A 22,210-nucleotide genomic window follows, 5' to 3' on the forward strand; every position below is an offset into this window, starting at 1 on the left:
CACTCCAAGACATTTCTTAGGTTTATCCAAGCTTCCTGCTGGTGATCTCAACATTTGCAGTCCTCGGGCCATTCATGCAGACATTATTCACATCTCATAAAAAGCAGACAACTATGTTCATTTCTGATTCCTCAAAAAAAAAATCTTTTTTAAGTCATCAGGTTTTTAGAGGATGAATATAAGCTGTAACAAAAAGTATTCTGTGGATGAAACTAGTTGGGCTTGAAGACTTCTTGGCTTGGCTTCTTGTTAATGAAAACTTACTAAGGAAATCCTCACCAAGCTTCTCTCTTATCTATGAAAGAACCTACTGCAAGGAGGGAAGGGAGGAGTAGAAGTATTCTAAATCACAGAGGAGCTTTCAGAATTCAGATAAAGTTCATGCATTTTCAGGCACTACAGCATGTATGTTTTTTTTAAAAACAAGCAGTACATTCATAACTCCCTTTCCCTACTACTTTCTCTGGTATCTAATATGGCTTAGCCACAGTATCTGAGGAAAAGTTAACGGCTGGAAACCTAAGGTCCATGACCACCAACATATACAGCATTTCTTGTTTACTAAAAAAAGAAAAAAATCCTACCTTTGCTTTTAATCTTCCACTCTAAAACTAACACTCTGGAACTGAATTAGTGATACAAGCTACTGTGGGATTTCCTACTTTCCTGCTAATCACAAGCTCCACCACCTTACAAGCAACCATGACAATCGTACAAAGGGGAAGATGAGGTGCCAAAAAACAGGGGTCCCAAATGTCACCCAGAGCAAAGTTTGCAGCTGTGCAGCCTGCAAAAGCCCTGCCTGCAGTGGGGCTGTCTCTGCAACAGCCCACCACACTCAACAGAGCTCCTCGTTTGCTGATGCTTCACAGCTCAGGCTGCCATGGGACTCCAAACACCACACCAGACTCTCTAAAGTCTATGTGCTTTTGCTTTTTGGCTACAAACAAATCTAGCAACAGGAGGAATCAGAGTGTGAATGTGGAGGTTCAGTAAGTGCTTGTACCATGCTGAACCGATGTTCCTGCTGAAGTCTAGTAGGATCATGAACTAGTTCATATTTTGAAAACATGGTGATGGATTTCTCTATTCCCACTCATTTACTGGCCATTGTAGAAGTTACTGAGAAGAGATTTGTTTATTAAGTCCGATTCATTTCCTGAAGGGAAGAGACTGCTCTCTTCTTTGATTAGTGCCTATATGTTGTGTAACCAACCCCTGCTACATAAGACACTGTGCCAAGTACAGTGGTCTACCGCCAACTGGAGCTGATATGTTTAAGCTAACGCCTTCCCCTGCTTTTTCCCCCCGAAGAAATCCAGTGTATATCCAGCTCATAGCTGACAATGGCAGCTAATGTACCCTCAGAATCTCCTATTAGTCCTGACTTCAGATGCAACACAAGCTAGAAAACATAAGGTAATATCAGACAGGCTTTCACTTGTCAGACAGTGCTAAAAGCCTCAGCTACTAAGGCAGCACATACACCAGCCCATGAAAGGCTCTGGTAGATGCAATATGCACTTCTGGAGTTTAATTATAGTTATTCTGACTGAATGGGACACAAAATAGGGCTCAGTGGAACAGAATAAAATGCAGCATTTCACTGCCACAAACAGTATCAACTTTTTAATTCCAGTCATTAAATAGCTTTAGTCCAGGCCTAGGGTACAATAAAGCCAAGGTGTCAATTTTGACTTGACAAACACATTATCTTCTCACCAGCACCCTTCAGCAAAATTAATGTTAAACCAGCTTTAGTCCTCTCTGCCCTCTGTTAGCACCTACCACACTGCTCTAGTATGATCTGTAGCTTTCAGCACAGGCAGAAGCAGGTACTGATGAAGAAAACCATTGCCACAGCACATTAACAGCAATCCTTGAGCTCTGGAAGCCAATTGCAGGGCTCTCCAGCAAAGGCCCACCTCCCCTCAAGCTCCTGGCCAGCAGAAAGCAGGCTACACCAAGGCCACTGCCTGACCAAGGACTCCCGTGCCACAGGAGGCTGAAGCAATGGGACCAACAGGACAGGAGCAGGCACAAGGGCTGTGCACCTGATATTGGAAAATGCACAGGCGTGAACTTTCCTACTGGACTTCCAGGAACTGCAGAAGTGCAACTGGCCTCTGACAGCAGCTTTTTGCTGGTGAAACTGATGAAATGGCCAGTGAAGCAAAGGCATGAATTTTAAGTTCAGTGAAGACAGCATGTAGAGGTATCTCTCCCCTGCCATTAAAATGCTGCAGCTGTCTTTAGCCAGCCCTGCATGCAGTAAAAGCCAGGTTGGACCACAGATTATGTCTTTACCATGAAAGCAGAAAGGATCTCCTCGGAAATTTTACTTTCATACTGCACCGCATGCAGGCTGCTGTAAAACATGAGGTTTCACCATGTTGATTTGAACCACTTGTTGGTTGACTTCATAGCCCACATCTGCTCCAGCAAAACACAGCTGAGAGGAGGGACAGAATTTCCTTGTATCAAACAGAGAAATAGGGATGGAGTAGGGGAGTGAGAACATACAGCTTAATAACACTAAGGATCAAGAGGAAAATATTTAAAGCGAGGATAATACATCACATAAGCAAAACGGATGCAAACTAGTTACAAATAAAACGTTAAGTCGTCATTTCCAGTCTCACAGCACTGAGAGTCCTGAAGTTTCCAACATACATAAAGAGGGCAAAATACTTAGTGAGGACTTGTCTCTTAAGACAGATAAGGGGTAACTGTTTTACATGACAAGACAATCCATTTTGGCAATCCTTTCTGGATCTTTATGTAATAAACTGTTCCAGAAACAAATGTATAGGCAAATGCCTTAAAGAATATTGAGTTCAACACTACATTCAGCCAACACCTGCAAGGGAAGAAACCTCAGTGTGTATGTTCTCAGAGAAGCATCCAAATCAGAGGAGATGTCTACAAGATAAAACTTCGCTGTATTGCTTCAGAAAGGTTAAACATCAAGAAGGAAAGCATCAGAACAGACTACTTTTCAGTACTCTCCTGCTTCATCTTAGCTTGTATCACAATAAACCTACTGGATATTCACTTTCAGTCACTGCCTATATATTTTTTTTTAATTCCAAGCCATGGATAAACTAAATAATGTGGAAGTCAGAGGCTGCTGGTAGCTATACATCTAAATCCTGAAACCAGTGTACCGGGAGGACATGTATCACTGCTCTGAACCAACACCAAAACCTTCTTTATCTCCCATCTTCTGGCATACATTAGCTTGCATAGATGTAATTAGGTTTTCACTATACCTTATTACCTTTTAAGCTAAATTAAAAGCTTTAGGACAAACTCATAATTAGACCTTACTAGAATGTGTTTTCTTTTTTGGCTGTAATTGTTGTTTTGTTTTTTTAAAAAGCTGTTTACCTTAAGACCCTAAAGTACTCCATAAGGCAGATGCACCATCTGCTCAAGAATACAATTAAGCCTTTATTTGCTATTATAAGTGAATTCAAAGGTAAATTTATCAAATTTACACTCACTGCTGGAGGGGGTAAAATCTCATTATCTGTCATGTTCTAAACACGGGTAAGGATTTTCTCTCCATATCCCTTCAAGACAGGGCACTGTATTTGCTCTGTCACCTGAATCCAGATAATTCTAATCCAGATAATTCAACCTGGTGGCAACATAGGCCAATTCACATTAGGACAGTCTTTTCTCAGATTTCTCACTGCAGGACTCAATTCCTAAGGAAATCTCTATTATAAACTCATAAAGGTCAAAAGCATTGCCTTCTGGGGCTGATCAATAACTATTGTTGTTTCAAGAAACTGTTAAGAACATTGATCTTTCATCTCGCAGTAAAAGGGAACAGTACAGGATTTGGAGGATAAAAGACAACTTTAGATCAAACTTGTCTGTAAACCTGGCAGCAGAACAGCAGTGCTCTTCTACCCAGAACTGTGCTTTGGCACTGCCTTTGATTCAGTGCTCAAAACCTTAAAAGTTCCCTGAAAAAACTTAATTTAAGTGGTGAATACACATGGTATGACAAGCAAAGCCCATATGTTCAAAGTCTGGCCAAGGTTAGTTACACAACACTATTTCCTGGAGCTTGACTAAGAAAAAAATTAAAACACCACTTTTTTTTTTTTTTTTTTTAACCCAGCCTTCACAACAGTTCTTCCTATTATGAGGATGAAGGCTGTATTTTGTCTATCTAAAATTTTAGGATAGTCTAATTTGCGAATTTTTTTACCTGCTTTCTAATAGCCAGATACCCATTTTGACTATTATTTATGCACAGTTTCAAGCCATCAGGCAGACAGAATGTGACATATGAAGAACCCTGGACATACATATGGTTTCATGATATGTAAAGTTCCCTCCCAGTAGGGCTGCCTGGTAAATCTGCCTTCTGCTTCTTTCACAAAATTGTCCTTGTCATTCTCTAGGCTTGCTCCAGCCACTTGCCCAACCTGTTTGCTGCCATACCTGCCATTCTTGTGTGGATGTCTGTTTTATAGTTTTCCCATTTACTGCATTTCATGCTTCACCTCACAATAGCATAAAGAAGTAAGTTTTGTTTTCTCTTTCCTAAAACAACCCATGAAAACAAGGCTCTGCTGAACAGGATGTGTCCTGCTGTGTGTGGCTGTTCTCGGTCCCCCATGCCTGCTGGTCCTGTCCACTCCCACGATGTCCCAACCCATCCTGTGGCACCACAGCTGCATCCCTCACTCCCTCACACCATAAGCAGAAGGGAAACAGATGTGGTTTCCCTTGCTCCCCTCTTTGCAAAAGACCACACTAGGGACTCCTGCAATTCTCATCAAATCTCTGGGCAAATACATGCAGATACTGGCAGAGTTTTATATAAAACCACTTGTATTTGACAGGTGTGTGACAGAAGAACCATGGGCAAGGTAATTAAACATGGTTTCTGGGGTGCTTTTAAGTGAATGGTCTTCCAACAATGTCTGAGAGGTTACAGGGCACAGAACACAGTGATGTACAGACGATGCTTGTGCAAAAGCCAGTTGCTCTCCTTAGGGCATTGTGCATTATTTACAAAGCTTTTAGAGCTCTCAAGCACAGGAGCAGCACATGCCTGCATTACACCCTCCCACTTTTCTTTCCTGTTTGTTCTCTGAGCTGTCAAGCATATTCTGACTTCTCTTAAGGCTGCTACAAACAACATTTTACAAAACTTTTTCCACTTTTGAGCAGTTCTCTTGTACATATTATCACATAACAGAAAGATGTTGCTGCCAAACCTGTGCACAGAATGCTGTCTGCAGATACCATGCAGGAACCGGTGCAGCTGGAGAGAGGGAAAGAAAAAAGTCTGCCACAATAACCAAAATCCTATAAGGTAGGTCAAACGAGCTACTGACATATTTCTATTGTGCTACAGCTTTGCGTGCTATTTGAGACCTTCCATCCACTAAGTGACCCTCAATGAAAGGCCAGCCTTACTGAACTAGCCTGGTCACTGTTGCAGTTCTTTTTAAGATATTACAGCTGTTTAACACTGTAACATCACTGCTTTCTCTAGCCATCCCTAGCTTTAGGAGAAAATACAACAAGTTTCCTGCAACAGTACATTTACAGTTATATGCCAGCTCTGTACCACATATCCTCTATAGCCAGCATTTGTTTTTCTTGCAGGGGCCGCAGGGCATGCACAGAGGCGGCATTGTGCAGTCCCCTCTCAGCGAGGAGTGGTGTTCAGCTGCAGAACTGGAGACACTGCAGGGGAAGGTCACCAAGCCCGACAGATGCAAGATGCACTGATGAGAGATCCAGGCTCGGTGTAAATGGATACCAGTGAAATTAAGATGGGGTCAGGGAAGACAAGGAGTAAAACGAGAACTGGGTAATATGGGAGGCGGACGCACCATCCTGAAACTTGCTGCAACTCAAGAGCATTGTTCAGCAACTGGTGGAAAATGAGGCTACCATAAGGCAAATGGAAGGTGTATTAAGTAGCTCTTCTTATTCCAAATAAAGTTTGTAAGATACAATACATGCATTTACACCTTTTATATAAAGGATAATCTCTGAATCAAAGAGGGAAGTAAAAATCACTGCATCTCTGACTTTAAATTTTCAAACACCTCATGTTCCACTCTATTTTGATGCCTAATTGCACTGCTAAAACTAGGTCTGTACAATGCCTAAGCCACATTGTCGTATTTTATTTTTGCAGCTGCCATCTTGCAGTTAAGACATGAACTTCGTACAACTGCAGGAGTTGCACCAATTTGTGTATTAACCTACATGAACTAGCAGTTGCAGGATAGCTCAAATCAGAAAGACAAGCCTAAATGCTTGTTCTTTAAATCTTTAACAGATTCTAAGTCCATGGGGAGGGAGAGCATCGTAAGGCAAGGGATATACAAGGTTTGGCAAACTTCAACAAGTCATCTCCTGGTGGCACCTAGTGCCACAGGAGGGTTAAATGCATACATTGCAAGGTCATCCCGTACCCCACAAATTAATACACAGAATTTATAATCCCCAACAAGTACTTAGCACGACATTTTCTGTGCTAGTCCCAGGATTTTGGCATCTCGACAGGATACATGTTTGTCAAATCAGGAACAGTTACTTTTCAACATCTGCAACAGTTTCTGATTCCAAGAGCTTTTGGACCTCCTGTCTTCTCTTAAACCTCTTCCCAGCATCCACTTCTTCCACTGCAACAGCCAGCACTAACACCCACCCTCAGCTTTGTTCCAAATGCAGTCATCAAGTTGCAACACATCCAATTAGTTTAAAAAAATGCAGAGCAAACAAGTTGCATCTATGGTAATAGGTCTCCTACAAACTTTTGCACTGAGTTTCTTCATTTTCTCTCAACAATTTTATTAGTGACTGATGCTTTCATAAAAATTTAAAGAACCTCCAGGCGGGGACAAGTCTTTTAACACCCATGAAGAGCATCCACACCTTCTGCACTGTTTGAACTGCTGCTCATGCTGCAATAACCTGGGTGTGAAACCTACAGGCTTGGAGCAATGAACACAAAATCAGTTCTCACACCACCTGCACTTGTGCTGCGAACCAACAGCCACACACAAAGCAGAGAGACTGTCAGTGACATAATCCTGTATTTAGATGAGAATTACAAACCTGTATTGCAACTACAGCTCTGCAAAGCAATTGCTCATTACCATTCCACCACAGGAGAAAGGAAACCCAGAGAGTTTACCAAGGGTCTGCAGGTCCTCGTGTCTTGCCTGGATGCAGCACCAAGTGAACAGTCCGGCTTTCCAATTAGAGGCACTTCACAGGTGTGAACTCTTTATGCTTTATGCCCTGGATCTGGACAAGAAAACCACAAGGAGCAGGAGGTTGCTTTTGATATGTTTAAGGGTGGGAAAGTCACACTTCTCCACGCTAGAAAGCACGACAGCAGGATGCCAAAGACAATCCCCACGTTTCTTGTCACATATGCACATTTCCATTCCCAGTTTACCATTAGTTTAGAGAAACTGAGATTTAATCAACACAACACAGTCATTCAATTTTTGTACCCCCTAAAAATCTGCTAGTTAGCATATCCGAAAGACAAGCCTTGGACAACAGCTTAAGCGCACATCTGCATTTAAAAACTTAAGCATACAGCTGCAGTTAAAAGCATCAAACTGTAAACCAAACATAGCAACACAAGCTCTGCACAGTTTTCCTTACATGAGATGAAGACGCTAATATGAACGTACATGAAAAAACGGTCTGGGCTCATTGTTTATATGGTGATCCATACAAAGAAGCTGACACATCGCAGTTCAAAAGGAGCTTAAGATGATATGAGGTAGTGGAGAAGACAAAGGTCTCTGTTTGCTTATTTAAAAATAAAAAATCCCATGGCAAAAATATTTTTCTCCTCGTTTTTTTCTCCTTCTAAGAGACTAGAATGCCTATTTAAAAAAAAAAAAAAACCAAAGGATTTTGACAATTTTCAGTTGACTATAAAAGCTTTTACCTCCTGTGATTACTTTAAAGAGAACAGTTCTTGAGTGCAACACCTACATTTCCAAGGTCTGTAGCATGGAAGTGTGCACAGAACTCCCACTCAAAAGAGGGCACAGAGCAGAGCTCATAATCACCAGGAAAGCCAGCTACGCCAGCGCATGTCTAAGATTTCCTCACCTATAATATTGCTAGTGGAAAAAAAGACAGCTAGTGGCAAAGTGCGGGTTTACCGTGATGACACCCAGCCCCCTCCTGCCAGTCTTGCACGGTGACACACGATCAGCACATTGGACACCCAGCTGAATTAGCACTCACAGCACTGGCAGGCTCTTGAGAAACACAGAAAGGTGCCCACGCCAAGCAGAACTGCTTGCACTGAAAGCTGGATGAGTCAGTGCACATCTCCCACCCTAACCCCATGCTCAGGTAAGATTAATGACACTAAATCTTCTCTGGAGCACCGAGTGAGATATGTCTGAACTTGACATGCCAGTGACCTACTTTTTAGACATGCCCAACACCCACTTTCTCTCTGAAGACAACAAAAGACAAGGAGGCTCAGCAATTTTGAAATCGTAGCACATGCTTTTAACACACGGAAAGCTAGGACAACTTAGGGCCAGCTGTGCACATTAGAAAAATCCCACTTCAGCTTCATGTGCAGCACCTACAGCATTCAATGCTATGGATCACTAAAGACTTTACACCAGGGGTGTCAAACTCATTTTCAGTGGAGGTCACATCAGCCTCGTGGTTGCCTTCAAAGGGCCGAATGTAATTTTAGGACCGTATAAATGTAGGAGTGGTTACATTTATACGGTCCTAAAATTACAGTCGGCCCTTTGAAGGCAACCACGAGGCTGATGTGACCTCCACTGAAAATGAGTTTGACACCTCTGCTCTACACATTTGGATATATGCATCTGTTAATTCCACCCATTTGCTGGCAGGTGAAGGAGCACGGATGAAAGCTAACAATTTATTTCTTGTAGCCATCCTGCATCACACTTATACATTCTTGGATAACAAATGCAACCTCTCCTTTAACTCCCACCTGCCTAGACAGGTGCATCCATTTTCCTTGGAAGAAAAACACAAAGTAAAAATACATCTTCTCCCTCCCAATGCACATCAGCTGTATTATAAGGAGATACAGGCTCAGCCTGTTTTCCCCTAGTAAGGAATCAGCCAAATTAACTAAGATTAGGAGACAATGGACATCATTCAATTAACATGACTGACTAGGATTCAGAAGTAAAATATGTATGTCATACACACAGAAAAGAAACCCCAACCTTGCAGGTTATGTAAAGTTTAGATAATCTACTTAAATATGTAAACTTCCTCTGAGATTCCTTCTTTCCCTCTCTATGCCATTGTTTATGAGGAATAACTGCACTCTCTATTATTATTTAGCTTTCATTTTATTTCTTAAAATATGTGCATGTGCTACAAATAAAATAATTTGGGGCTATATAATGCAAGAATATGTGTCCAAGCTATAGCTAAAACCATTTCTATGTCTTTTAAAACCAGATAAAACCACTGATGCCATACAAAGGCTAGAGACCAAACTCCTGCTTTGAAGGGTTTATGGGTATAGAGCCATAACATGTGTCAAAGAAAACCTTTAAAGTGGTAGCTACTTATTGTGTATGTTAAGACTACCAGCAAATTCAAGAATATGTTCAGCCGTTAGCCAAGGAACCGATGGAGAACTCCCTCCTCTTCATCTTCAGAAGAGTGTCCTCCCCAGCCTGAAGCAAATGTTGGAGACAGCAAGTTCTTTCAGCTGAAGTTCTCTGCAAAAGTTACAGAGCATTTCTCTTATAGGAGCAGTGCGTATCACAGGCTGGTAAATGCAATGAAAACTCTTTTATTTGACTAACAGGAGAGAGATAACATCACCATAACTGTCCTTTGCAGTTTCCAGGGATCTCTAAAAGTCCTCCACATTCCAAGGCTATTAAACAACTATGTCAACACTAGAATGCAGGTCTAAACAGGAAAAGGTACCATAAGGATCTGCACAAGCCTCATCATAAACCACAGGTACTGAAAGTTTGAATTATTCTTCCACCCCCCATATCCTGAAACCTCCAAGTTTGACTCCTAACCTGCTATTCCTTCCAAGTAAGTTTAAACTCTGGACCTTATAATTACAATAAAAATGCTAACGTAGATGGAAAATGAAAGAAAAACCCCATCAATCAACATCTTCCTGCCTAAAGAAACAAAAGGCATGAACGTAGCTTATAGCATCTCAAAGAAGCCACAAACCAGCCCCACAAGCAGGCAAATTACCTGGTTGATGCCTTTAAACAGAAAACAACCTGGGAACCTCCAGACATTACTACAGTATTTTAGTATCCACATCACCAGCAAAGCCTTAGACATCTACCAGTACATCTAGAAGCAGATTTCTTCACCCAGTTTCATCAGCAAGTAGGACCTAACTGACCTACAGCAGGAGGTTGCTCTGGGATGGGAAGGGAAAGGGTAGTGCTCGTGAACCTACAAGTTTCTTAGTGGGAAACCCTGGTTTCCACTTCACCACTTGTTTCTTGAACCTGACACCTCAGTTATTAGTGAAACAAAGATCTCTAATCAATCCCTTGCTCTACATTAAAATATTGACTTGGAGCATCAAGAACTCGTACGTGTTAAAACAACAGAAGCTACTTCTTTTTTCTAAGGTCAGAGGAGAGGCAGAGATTGAGAGGGACACATATACAAGAGCAAATGAATTTCAGGAATACTTTCTTGCAGATACAAAGAATTGGCTGAGTAAGCCTAACAATTTACAATAGGCCAAAATACATTCAAGCTTTATTCAGCTCCACAATAAATAAGAAAATAAAATCATGGTGATGTAAAACTCTGCTAGAAGTCTCTTTTACAGGGTACTTGTTTTAGGTAGCTCAGTTCCTCTTGCTACGAGGCATGAGAGTTCATTTGGAAAGCACAGCTTTAAGGGAAATTAAATGATCTTAAATTTGCACATATTTGACAACTAGCCGAAAACTAACTCACAATGAGGACAAAGACAAGATGAAAGAAATACTGTCAGTTTTGTGAAAGCTAGCGGAGACGTATAAGCAAATACTCGACGAGATAGCAGGCATCCAAGAAAACCAGCCCACCAAAAACCCCCTTGAGAATCAAAACATCATCACACACTGGTCAACATTTGTCTTTCAAGCTAGGGTCACAAGTTACACACTATGCACCAGAGTTGCAAAGAAACCGTACTTGAAATAATTATTAAGGTATGGCAGAAGCAAAATGTGCTCTTAATTTAAAGGCGGGCACCTTGTCCTGGTTTCGGCTGGGATAGAGTTAATATTCTCCACCACACACCTTCAGGATGGAGTTTTGAAGCTCCAGCTGCAGGGCTGAATTAAGTTTGAGCTCTTTCAGAAGAGCCAAAGCTGCCTCTGGGCAGCCTCAGACCCCGCACTAAACCACTAAATGGCCAGAAAACATTCTCCTCTTTGGCAGCTTTACAACACGGGATTTAACTCCAAGATCTTATCACTGATACACGGTATTTTTAAACAATTACCAAGAAACGTTTGGAGAGGGGAAACCGGAACCAAAACTACTGTTTTAGCCAATGCCACCGCAATCTCTAGGCAAGGTCAAAAATCTCCACAGCCTCCCCAGAAATCCTGGTGATGAAAGCGATCTCAAGCCCCATTTTACCCACATGAAGAAAAGTCACTCAAGTCCTGCAAGTTTCCGCAGCACAGCAGCCCACTCATTGCCCTGACCAACACGGCGGTGGAGGAGGACATGGACAACAAGCTGGAGACCCCCTGCCCCACACTCCTTCCCCAGCAGGACCAGGTGTGGCTGCCTAAAGCCGTGTCCCCATGCTGGACCACCACGGCCCCGGCGCTTGCCCGGACACCGCTGGTGGAGTCCACAGTCACATCAGTGACGGTGTGTCACCAGCATCACTCGCCAGTGATGGAGATAAACCACCATCGCAGGACCTGTCACGTCCCACCAGCACTCGTCGGTGATGCTAGCAGTGATGGACCAGGACCCTGGTCCGCAACCATCACCGGCAAGTGATGGGGGACGCGACAGGCCACGGCCCCGCAGGACCTGTGGACATCCCCTCCCCGGTACCTGTCCTCGGAGACGCTGATGACCCCGTCCTCCTTGGGTACTATCGCTGCCATGTTCACCACCTCCTGCGAGCCCTCCACTTTGTTGAGCAGGAGGGGCTTGCGTGTCAGCGCCTTGGGCTGAGGCTCCGCCGCCATGGGCGCCACGGGGCCGGCGGGCACCGCCGCTGCGGCCGGAGGAGGCTGCGGCCGGAGGAGGCGGCCCGCACTGCCGAGGCGGAGGAGGGACTTGCCGGAGCCGGCTTCGCCGCCGGCTCCCTGGGGCGCAGGAACCAACGCGGCGGCGGCGGCGGCACCGCCCCCGAGCCGGGCTGTGCCGGGCCGGGCGGGGCGGGGCGGTCTGAGTAGGGGAAAATGGCGGCCGCCCGCCGCCATCTCGAAGTGTTGGGGTGCTGCGCCGCGCCTTTGCGGAGGGAAACCTTTGGGCGGACAGTGGTTTAAACACGCATCTCCTCCCATGGCTGCCTTCCCAGGGGCGCGGGCTGTCCGGGCCGAGCGGGGGCACGCCTCAGGGGGCAGCCGGGTAAACGCATCCCGGCTCTGAGGGGTGGCCGGTGCTCCTCTGTTGGCACGGGTGGGCTGTTGCGCTGTCCGTGCCGTGGTGACATCGCCGTGAACCCTTCTGCGAAATAAAGAGGCGGGGGTAAAGATTAAACGGGGCGATCGCTTCCCTCTGTTTACATTACTTTTTCCTATCTGGGTTTACCTTGGCGCTGAAGGTCAGCAGGTGATGTTAAAAGGGGATTTCTGCTGCTGCATTAAGCAGCAGGACCTCGTGTTAAACTTCATGTGTTGTTGTCTGCATCACACAACGTTTACGTAATTGAACAATTTCTACGTGACTTTTGGTATTCAGGGTTGAAAATTGGTGAAATAAAAGGCGGGGGCAGCCCGGGCAGAGGTAGCGGCGAGCACGAGCCTTGCGGCCGGCAGGGCATGGCAGCGGGTTTGTGGCCCAGCGGCAGAAATCCACCATCAGGGAGTTTATTCCTAAGGGAAATAAATGCAACAGGCTTCCAGCAGCTCACATCCAACAAGAAGCTACTTTTCGCTCACTTTTCGCTCACTTTTCCTGGCGGATTTGTTGAGGTCCAAGAAGACCAGATAACTTGCCCAAAGCTCTGTGCTAAAGCCAGTGAGAAAGCGCTTCTTCCGGAGGCGTGTGCCAAACTTTCATGATCTCTCTCAAAAGATTCTGGAAAACCATGCTCAATGTCTGAGCTGTTGTCCTACGTTGGAGAAACTGTCAGCTGACAGGAAAGCATTATTTCAGCTGTAACTTTAATTTTATCCACAGCAGTTCTCTGTGAAAAAAATCAGAGCTCCTGCCCATCAGCAGAAAACTGAGGAAACTTTGGAAGAGTTCAGGTACAAAAAACTCAAAGATCAAGAGTTCACTTTTTCTCTGGGGGTAACACACAGCAACAGAACAAATCCTGATGGCCTGCTTGGCACTTACGTTGCCTATGTAGTATAACAGAGGCAACAGAAGAAAGATATAGGAAATTATTTGGGGCAGAAACTAAACTTTCATAATGTTTAGTAATCTGTGTTATGCTAAATAACCAAGCAGTATCTGCAGGACCACAGCAAGACATACAAGCTTCACTTGACTAAACTTTGGAGATTCAGAAGTGTACTGTGGATGGAAAGGTCTGGTCAGCAACACTCGAAAGGCTGCATAATGGCTTACAGGAAAAGAATCTGCAGTCTCAAACTCTTTCCCAGAGGATGTGTGATTGCACTAGTTAACATCTCTTTCTCACAATTCCTAGAAGGGAACTACTTATAAAGAGACAAAGACCAATCCTCTTACTGCTACGGATGATCCTGTGGTCTTAGGCTAGACCTACAGATAGAAATGCTTATCTCGCTATTTGATGAGACAAGTGAGATATTCTTTCAGGATGCTGATATACTTGATAGTTGTCAGAAAGGACATGTATGTAAAAATGTCTTTTAAAAGGGAAATCTGGCAAGGTTTGCTGCCTTTGCAGTTGTTCGTATTCAAGACTGGGTGCTGTGCATCGCTGACAGATAAACAGGCTGAGAATGTGCTGGAGAGAACAGACTGCCAGCTCTTGGGAGACCCTGCTTTTGCCAAACAGGCTTCCTTAAGGAAGCAGGTAATGGAGAAAATTATTGTCTTGATAGGCAAAGGTGTGGTTCACAGGGCTGGAATTATGCCCTACATATCCCCCAAATTAGCTGGATTTTCTTCGATTGCCTATCGAGACATGCTACATTTCCCTATTAACCTTGTCTCTCCCATATCTTTAAACAGTTTCATGTCCAACACTATTCCTTCAAAGCTTAAGACACTGTTTGGAGGAAAACACTGAAAGGGGAGCATGCATTTTGGACCAAATAAAAAAAAAAGTATGCTGAAATAAAATAAATAAAATATATGCTTTATATAAAGGTTTGATCTTAGGAAATAAGTTGACCTTTGGAAAACAAACAAACAAAAGCAACTACAATGCAAGAGAGGCTCCAGCAGCCAGTCAAGATAAAAATCTTAAGGGCAGGTTTTAAAGCTTATCGGTAATGGTGACTTCCTCTGCAAGACCAGGCGGTCCTGAGGTGTAGTACATCGCTTTACCAGGTGTCCAGACTTGAGGTCAGTGCTCTACTCTGCCTTATTAGAAAGGGGAATATGGTTGGGAAACTATTGTACACAAAAGCAGTTTTGATATGACAGAGGGGAGGAAAAGTAATGCATGGAAAACTGGGGAGAGGAGGGGAAGCAGAGAAGAAATAGATTTCAAAGGGAGGCAGGAACATGGAGCCTCCTCCTGCATTGCACCCAACAGGCTAAAAGAATATTGTTGCAATGGTGGAAAAGACATTGAAATTAGCATCAAGACCTGAGTGTTCTTCCAGATCTACTGTTGTCACACACAATTAAATCAAAAACTTTAAAAAAAGTTTTCCCATAATGACAAAAACTAATGGACAAAAATACTTCTAGTTAGAACCACTTTAGACATTAAATTAAATTAGTACCTACATAAGCAAAATCAGGGAAGAAAAGTGTTTCCCCACCTAATTGGAAAAAAAAAAATAATCAAGAAAATAAATGTTACAAATACTTCTTAGCATTTTTTTTTTTTTTCATTTTCTGTCTTAGCTTTCAGGTCAAATTTCATGGATTAAAAATATTGCTAGCACTGAATGCAAGCTGACTTAGTAACTGAATTTGAAGCCATGAAAGGAAAGCTAATTCAGTCCTTTTTCTACATTAAAAAAAATGAGAGGTTAAGAATTATATGCTGCTTGCTCTGGTCCATAATTTTTGCAGGTAATCATAACCATTACCTGGAAGGAAATTTATATGACTACTTCATTTAAAGGTTCTTTTTCTTATTAAAAAAATTACGAATGGGTAGAAAGTGTGGTTACTAGTGTGGTATGCTTGGATTATTTGAACTTTCCTGGAAGAGCATATCCTTCAGTAACACAGGGTGAAAAACAAGCTTACTTTATATTGGATTAATATTACCTCATCTCTGTTGCTTAGCGTCATTTTCTCACCCTGCATTTTGGCATGACAGCAGAGTAAGCAAGACATCCTTCCCTCTGTTAGTTTGGCCTTTATTTTCTTGATGCAGGTTGACTTTCACTCCTTGGATTTGGATGGAGCAGAATTAGGCTGCCTGCCTATGAGCAGGCATATACTATATAGTATATGTATATATACTATATAGTATAGTACTGATGTGCTCCCGAGCAGGATGACGACAGGATCCTGATCTCTGGGAAGGAGCAGTGCTGGTTGGAACCGATGTGTTCACACACAGTGGGGCCGCCACCTTACGTGCCCTCGCACCGCACCAGAGGCTCAGGGGACTTCCTCCAATTCCACATCTGCAGTCTGCTATGAGTGAAGCCTGGGAGATGGGGCAAAGTGAATTCCCCACCTTCCCTAGCAATTTGCTTTAAAAGCTGCTCTCTGGCTCCATCTTCTGTTTGTTAATTGGTTAGTTTGGGGTTGTTTTATTTATTTATTTAGGTTTATCAGGGTGAGTCAGATTCTTCTGAGTTTTATGAAGTAAATTTGTTTAAAAAGTAGGTAATCATGTCCTGTGTGGCAGTTCAGACAAGCAGAAGAGAATCCGAACCCACAGGTGAGGAGGGAGCTGGAGGTTCTCCAGCTCTTCTGCCAGCCCTGGGTTTAGATGCTCCTGGCTGCAAAGTTTTTCTCTTACAAGAGGGATAAACATGCTGGACAAAAAGCACGGCAATATATTCTGTTTTGGTGTAATTGTAACTTTTCTGCAAAATTATGATCATTACATGATCTGGCAACATAGTGGCATCTCGCAGACCTTTCAGCTAAAACTGGCAAGCACTGGGGCCCCTGGGTAGGACAGTTTAATAAACAGGTTGGCCTCTTTGCGGATACTAAGAAAAACAGCCCTTTCATAAAGTGCTCAACAATAATAAGAGTAATATTAATAATCACAAGAAGAGGCCTTTAATAATGAAAAACTGGTTTATGGCGATGAAATCTTAGGTACGAACTGTTCAACACATGCTCCTTTGAGCCATTAAGTAATCTGACGCCAGTTGCTCTCGTTCTGCAAAGAGGGGAACTAGTGTGGGAGCAAAACTGCACTTAGACTGATTCAGTGCTTAAATTTAAAACTGCTCTGTTGACAGCGAGCCAGATTTCAGCTTCTGAGGCCTCTTCCTCAGTCACCCATGCAAAGCCAGGGAACTTATTTACACGAAAGATAACCACATAAAAAAGGTAAAACCACTTGTCAACGAGTAGAGCGGCCTCTCAATAGCCATTGAATATGGCAGCGTTTTATTCTCTCCCATGCTTTGCTTTTCTGCCTGTTTGTAAACTAAATGTTTTCCAGCTTGACAGTATATAGGATTTACAATTTCTTCAAAACTTGCACTCGTGTGCGACTGCAAAAACGTGTGCTTAAAATTCTCTCCTTCTCCTGTTTTGTCAGCAGTGATAGCCTTCATAAGATAGTTACTGAAAAATATTTTTAATTTCAGATACTACATCATTCTTGGAAGCATGTGGGAAACAAATATAGACGAGCTCTTTATAGAGAAGGGCAAACTTAACAGAGCACCAAAATGTTCCGTGGAAAATTTGCTTGTCCATCTTGCTTAAAAATACAAAACTTGTCATAAAAATGCACCCTCAAATTTAGACATTGTTCCTCACTTTGCTCCAGGCATTTATCAGTCACATAATGAATAGTACTGCCTATCACATTTCTATTAATAACCCCTACAGGCTCATTATGACAGTTTTCTCCTATATTTCATTAGTTTTGTTTTATGCAGGTATGCAGAAAATGAGGATCTGTCAGAAACACAACTCGAATCTGCTGTAGGTCAAAGTTACGGAGCAAAAGATTAGCTTTAAAAAATATGGATGGCAGTATCACTGTATAGCACCTTATTGAGAAGAAATACACTCATTTTCAGCTGCCATGCAAGTGCTGTTGGCTTTGTAACTGACTGTGAACATGTGAGAACAAAAAAAGTGATGCTGTGTCAGTGTGTGGGCTGAAAATGAGAACTCCTGGCTCATACATTTTGCCCCATAAGCAGTTCTGGCATTGTATGCAGTCTTACTGCTGTTTCCTTTGTCCTCACTGATCCTGCTGTAGTGATACTCACATTTTGGGCTCCCAACTTGCTGTTAAAAAAAATCTGTAATTTAATTCACTGTCTTTTTGGTGAAGCTTTCTGAACACTCTTTCTTCTAAGCTCATTATTCTTTTATTTTTCTAGGCCTCGGGACTTCAGAACTCCTTTTTTTTTTTTTCCCGCCTGTAAGTTTTCCTTCCCTCTGCAATATTGAAGAATCACGGCGTATTGTCAATAAATACATTTCCTATTTGGAAAATGCATTAAAATCACCTACGTAACCTGCTTGAAAGGTAAATAAATTTCTCTTACATAATGCACAAACTACTTTGAAGTATTTAATTTTCTTTCATCTGAAGTGTACAATTACAAACATGCTCAGGGAATATCAAGGAACATTTTCCTACAATAACATTTGTCTTCTAGATATTTTTTTCTCACCTTTACTACACATGGACCTAGCAGTGGATGTTGCTAGGTTGACAAAATGCTTTCAACAATCTGAAACCTCATAAGGTTCAAAAAGGTCAAGTGCAAGGTCCTGCATCTGGGTCAGGGCAACCCTCAGTATCAATAGAGGCTGGGGGCTGAAGAGATGGAGAACAGCCCTGTGAGAAGGACTTGGGGGTACTGGTCGATAAAAGATTGGATGTGAGCCAGCAATGTGTGCCTGCAGCCTAGAGAGCCAACTCTATCCTGGGCAGCATCAAAAGGAGAGTGGCCAGCAGGTCAAGGGAGCTGATTCTGCCCCTCTGCTCTGCTCTGGTGAGACCCCACCTGGAGTCCTGTGTCCAGCTCTGGAGCCTCAGTACAGGAAAGACGTGGGTCTGTTGGAGACGGGCCAGAGGAGGGACATGAAATGACCAGAGGGCTGGAACAGCTCTGCTGTGAGGACAGGCTGAGAGAGTTGGGGTTGTTTGGCCCAGAGTAAAGAAGGCTCTGGGGAGACCTTATTGTGGCCTTTCAGTACTTAAAATGGGCTTATAAGAAAGACAGAGAGAGTCTTTTTACTGAGGACTGTAGTCACAGGAAAAGTGGCAATGGTTTTAAATTGAAAGGGGGTAGGTTTAGATTGAACATAAGAATTTTTTTTTATGAGGAGTGTGGTGAGACACTGGCACAGGTTTCCCAGAGAAGCTGTGCATGCCCCATTCCTGGCAGTGTTCAAGGCCAGGCTGGATGGGGCTTTGAACAACCTGGCCTGGTGGAAGGTGTCCCGGCCCATGGCAGGGGGGTTGGAACTAGATGATCTTTAAAGACCACTTCCAACCCAAACCATTCTGTGACCCTATGATCTGAGCATATCAAGAGAAAACAAAACAATAAAACTACTATTAAACACTTTTTTTTTGCTTGCAAATGTTGAAAGTACTTTAGACATAGGAATGAAGGAATATTAACACAGCTATTGCATCATTTTAATATGCATTTTTCGATGGAAAGTTTTAGGAGCTGGGCAGTTTTCTTTAAGTCAAGCCATTTTGTAGACTATCCTTTACTGCAATTACATGGAAAGCTTCGTATTGTACAAAATAAGCTTTAGAGTCTTAAAAAGAAATAGGTAGTCCCTCACTAAAGCTGCCAATTTTTGTCGACTCAAACCTATTGTTGTGGTTTAACCCAAACTAGCAATATAACCACGATAGCTACTTGCTCACTCCCACCCCGCCCCCGAATAGGGGAGAGAATCAAAAAGGAAGGGAGAAGCTCATGGACTGAGATAAACACAGTTTAATAAAATAACAAAACAACACTAATATACTACTACTATATTTAAAATGGAAATAGAGTATAAAAATAAAAGATACTCAGTGCAATTCCTTATGAGCTCCATCCACACCAAGCAGTCAGTCCCAGGAAGCGGCACCTGGTCCCGAACAGCCGATCCCAGAAACTGAGGAGAGAAAATGGCAGGATGGCAAAAGGCCAAACTAAAGAAACTCCCAAGCAGAACTCCCCTGAACAGGTCTCTGTCTGCTACAAACCAACTCGAACATAACTGGAAGATCCCAACTCTCCTTAGATATGAAGCATGACACTAATGGCATGGGATATTCTTATCGATCATTCTGGGTGTCAGTCAAGCTCTGCCCCATCTGTGCCCCCATTCCTTGCTGCCTCACACCTGTGGGCAGAGTGCTCAGAATGTCCTTGGCAGACAACAACAATTTAGAACATTAACTGTGTCCTGGGGTGTTATCTTCTTGTTCTCAAAATAAGTTCAAGCAATGACCATGCTAGCTATGAAAAATAAAGGTTTCTAACCGCATGAAGAAAATTAACTCATTTTCAGTTAAACCAGCACACCTGTGACAACAAATTGCTTTAAAAGCTTGTGGTTCCTGAAGCAGGGTGGCTCAACTCATACTTTCTGTGGAAAACAATTCCTTCAAAGATGTCCCAAGAAGCAACTTGAGAGCAAAATTGCAGAAGTTTCAGTGTATAAAGGGACTTATGACTCAGTACCATAGAGCTGTCTGAGGAGCTAAAATAGAATCCCAGAATGTCTAATCCAACTTTTTAATATCTTATTCTGTCCAAATGCTATGAGTCACCTTCACTTTAGCAGGTAGGTCAGCATTTCTGGCCATCACCGCAGGAAGGGGTTCCTCAGCTTGTGAGCACATCTATACATCACAGCGATACCACATTCAGATGTGCACTATCGCAGATGGTGTTGTGGAGCATTTGATTCCCCAATTACCTCATGGCCGTTCCTGATAAGCATAATTTTTATTCTAGATAGATTACAGCCAGAATGTCTGATTGCTTTGAACATCTTGCACAGTAGTAGGCCCATATGTCTATAGTCAGAATCTACAGAGTGCCCTTTGATTTTGAAGAAAGAACCGTATTTAAGTCAGGTTTAGCTGCTTTGGGGAGACATCCTTTGGCACAAGAGTATGTGTGGAAGCACTGGCCCATTCCAGGACAGCCACCAAATCAGAAAATCCATAAAAGTGGAAGAAATACTCTTTATCTGTAAAACAGTAAATGCTCTAGAGACAAGAGGCCACATGTGTTTGCAGGGGAAAACCAGTTACTCAGTCATGTCCTCAGCTGTAACTTGGTGACCTCCTTGTGTAAAAATATCACCTGACAAGATGGTAAAAACACCTCTGTGAAGACTGCGAAACTGGTGAATGTACTATCTTCTACCTCTGAAAGTGGATGAGGAAACTCCAAATGGGGAAACAAAGAAAACTCCTTAGTCAGCTCATCTGGTACTGACTTAAAAAAGAGTCTGAAATGCCCGGTAGTTTTGATTAGCCCGTGATGCTCAGGCTAATTGGTCCCAGAATTGCCTCTATATTGTATGCTTCATATGAGCACAGGAAAATTTTCAGACAGAGGTTCTAAATCAGGTATCAGTGTCAAGAATTAAGGTGCTCAAAAGGCTCCATATGAGGCAAAGCGTTGCTCATGAAGTCAAAAGAACTTCTCTGGTGTGTTAGATCAGTTCCAAATAGTAGGAAGGAACTAGGGCAATAGTTATTTTTCACTGAACTACAACAAGAAACACTGTAAGAACTGGCTTTGTTAGTCTTCCCAAACTGTTCAAGTGAGAAGACATTGGGGAAGGGACAGGTAGTAATTAAGAACATGTAAAGACCCTCAAATTGTAATGAATGAGTGTTGGAAAGAGTTTTCTCCACCTGAAAATCCACATGGGTAGGTATGCATGTATGCACATACTTCAACACATTAAAAAAAAACAACCCACAACACCAAAAAAAACCCCAAACCACAAACAAAACAAACAAACAAACAAACAAAAAAAAACTCCGCCAAACCAAAACAACACAAAAACAACAACAAAAACCCCTCCACAAAACCAAACTTAAAAAGAAGCCTTTCCCTAAAGCTAGAGAGCCCAAGGCCAAAATTGTAGCAAGAAACTCTGGTACCTCCTCCATTATAGGTCCAACTTTATTAGCTCCTAAAACAGACCAGAGATTGTTCTTGGGGTTCTGAGGCCAAAAATTGTGTCCCAGCTCACATCACAGCACTACATTTTCTTCTCCCCCCAAGAAAGAGTGATGATGTACAACTGCCTTTGGGGAAAAAAATGGCCTTTGTTCCATGTTGTCCTCCAAGCCATGTCCGGGTACCACCTGAGAGGCTGCTAAGTGTTGTGTGCAAAAACTGCCAGGTAACATGCTTACAATTCAAAGGTAAGAGCTCTGCATAGCAGTGCCAGAGCGTTGGCCTCTGAACCCTACAAGTGTAGATCCAGCTGATGAATCTTTCTCCAGGGTTTTGGTACCTTCCACTCCAGCAGCTGGGCCACAATGACCCTTCCAGTCTAGAAGCAGGTACCATCAAGACATCTAGCAAACTTCTTGGCATTCAGGAACTATGTATTGGTGGTCCCAGGCAGGTGCTGGAAGCCCAACTGGTACAGGTGCACTCGTGTGCCCCCAGCCCAGTCTCTCTCCTTCACAGTGGCACACAGTGAAGTATGAGCCATCCTCTCAATCAAATTTATGTTCTAGGGACTTCAG

At 42.9% G+C, this 22,210-nt stretch overlaps 1 protein-coding gene across 4 annotated transcripts in view; it reads right to left on the minus strand.

Annotated features, from left to right (window-relative positions):
• The window catches only part of WDFY2 (WD repeat and FYVE domain containing 2), a 66,991-nt gene extending 54,620 nt beyond the window's left edge, over positions 1-12,371 (minus strand). Inside the window, exons 1-2 of one of the 4 annotated variants that reach the window (XM_065052944.1) lie at positions 12,085-12,236; positions 7,184-7,296 (exon numbers count right to left, since the gene is read on the minus strand). Coding sequence is in view for 2 of the 4 variants with exons in the window: in XM_065052969.1 (XP_064909041.1) it covers positions 12,085-12,221 (137 nt within the window). In the remaining 2 variants the exon portion in view is untranslated. Of the gene's footprint in view, positions 1-7,183; positions 7,297-12,084 lie in introns of all 4 variants that reach the window. The other 3 variants (XM_021286840.2, XM_065052969.1, XM_065052968.1) reach the window with 3 other exon arrangements.
• Positions 12,372-22,210: the final 9,839 nt, after the last annotated feature.

This window comes from Columba livia, chromosome 1 (genome assembly GCF_036013475.1).
Source record: "Columba livia isolate bColLiv1 breed racing homer chromosome 1, bColLiv1.pat.W.v2, whole genome shotgun sequence".
Taxonomy (NCBI): domain Eukaryota; kingdom Metazoa; phylum Chordata; class Aves; order Columbiformes; family Columbidae; genus Columba; species Columba livia.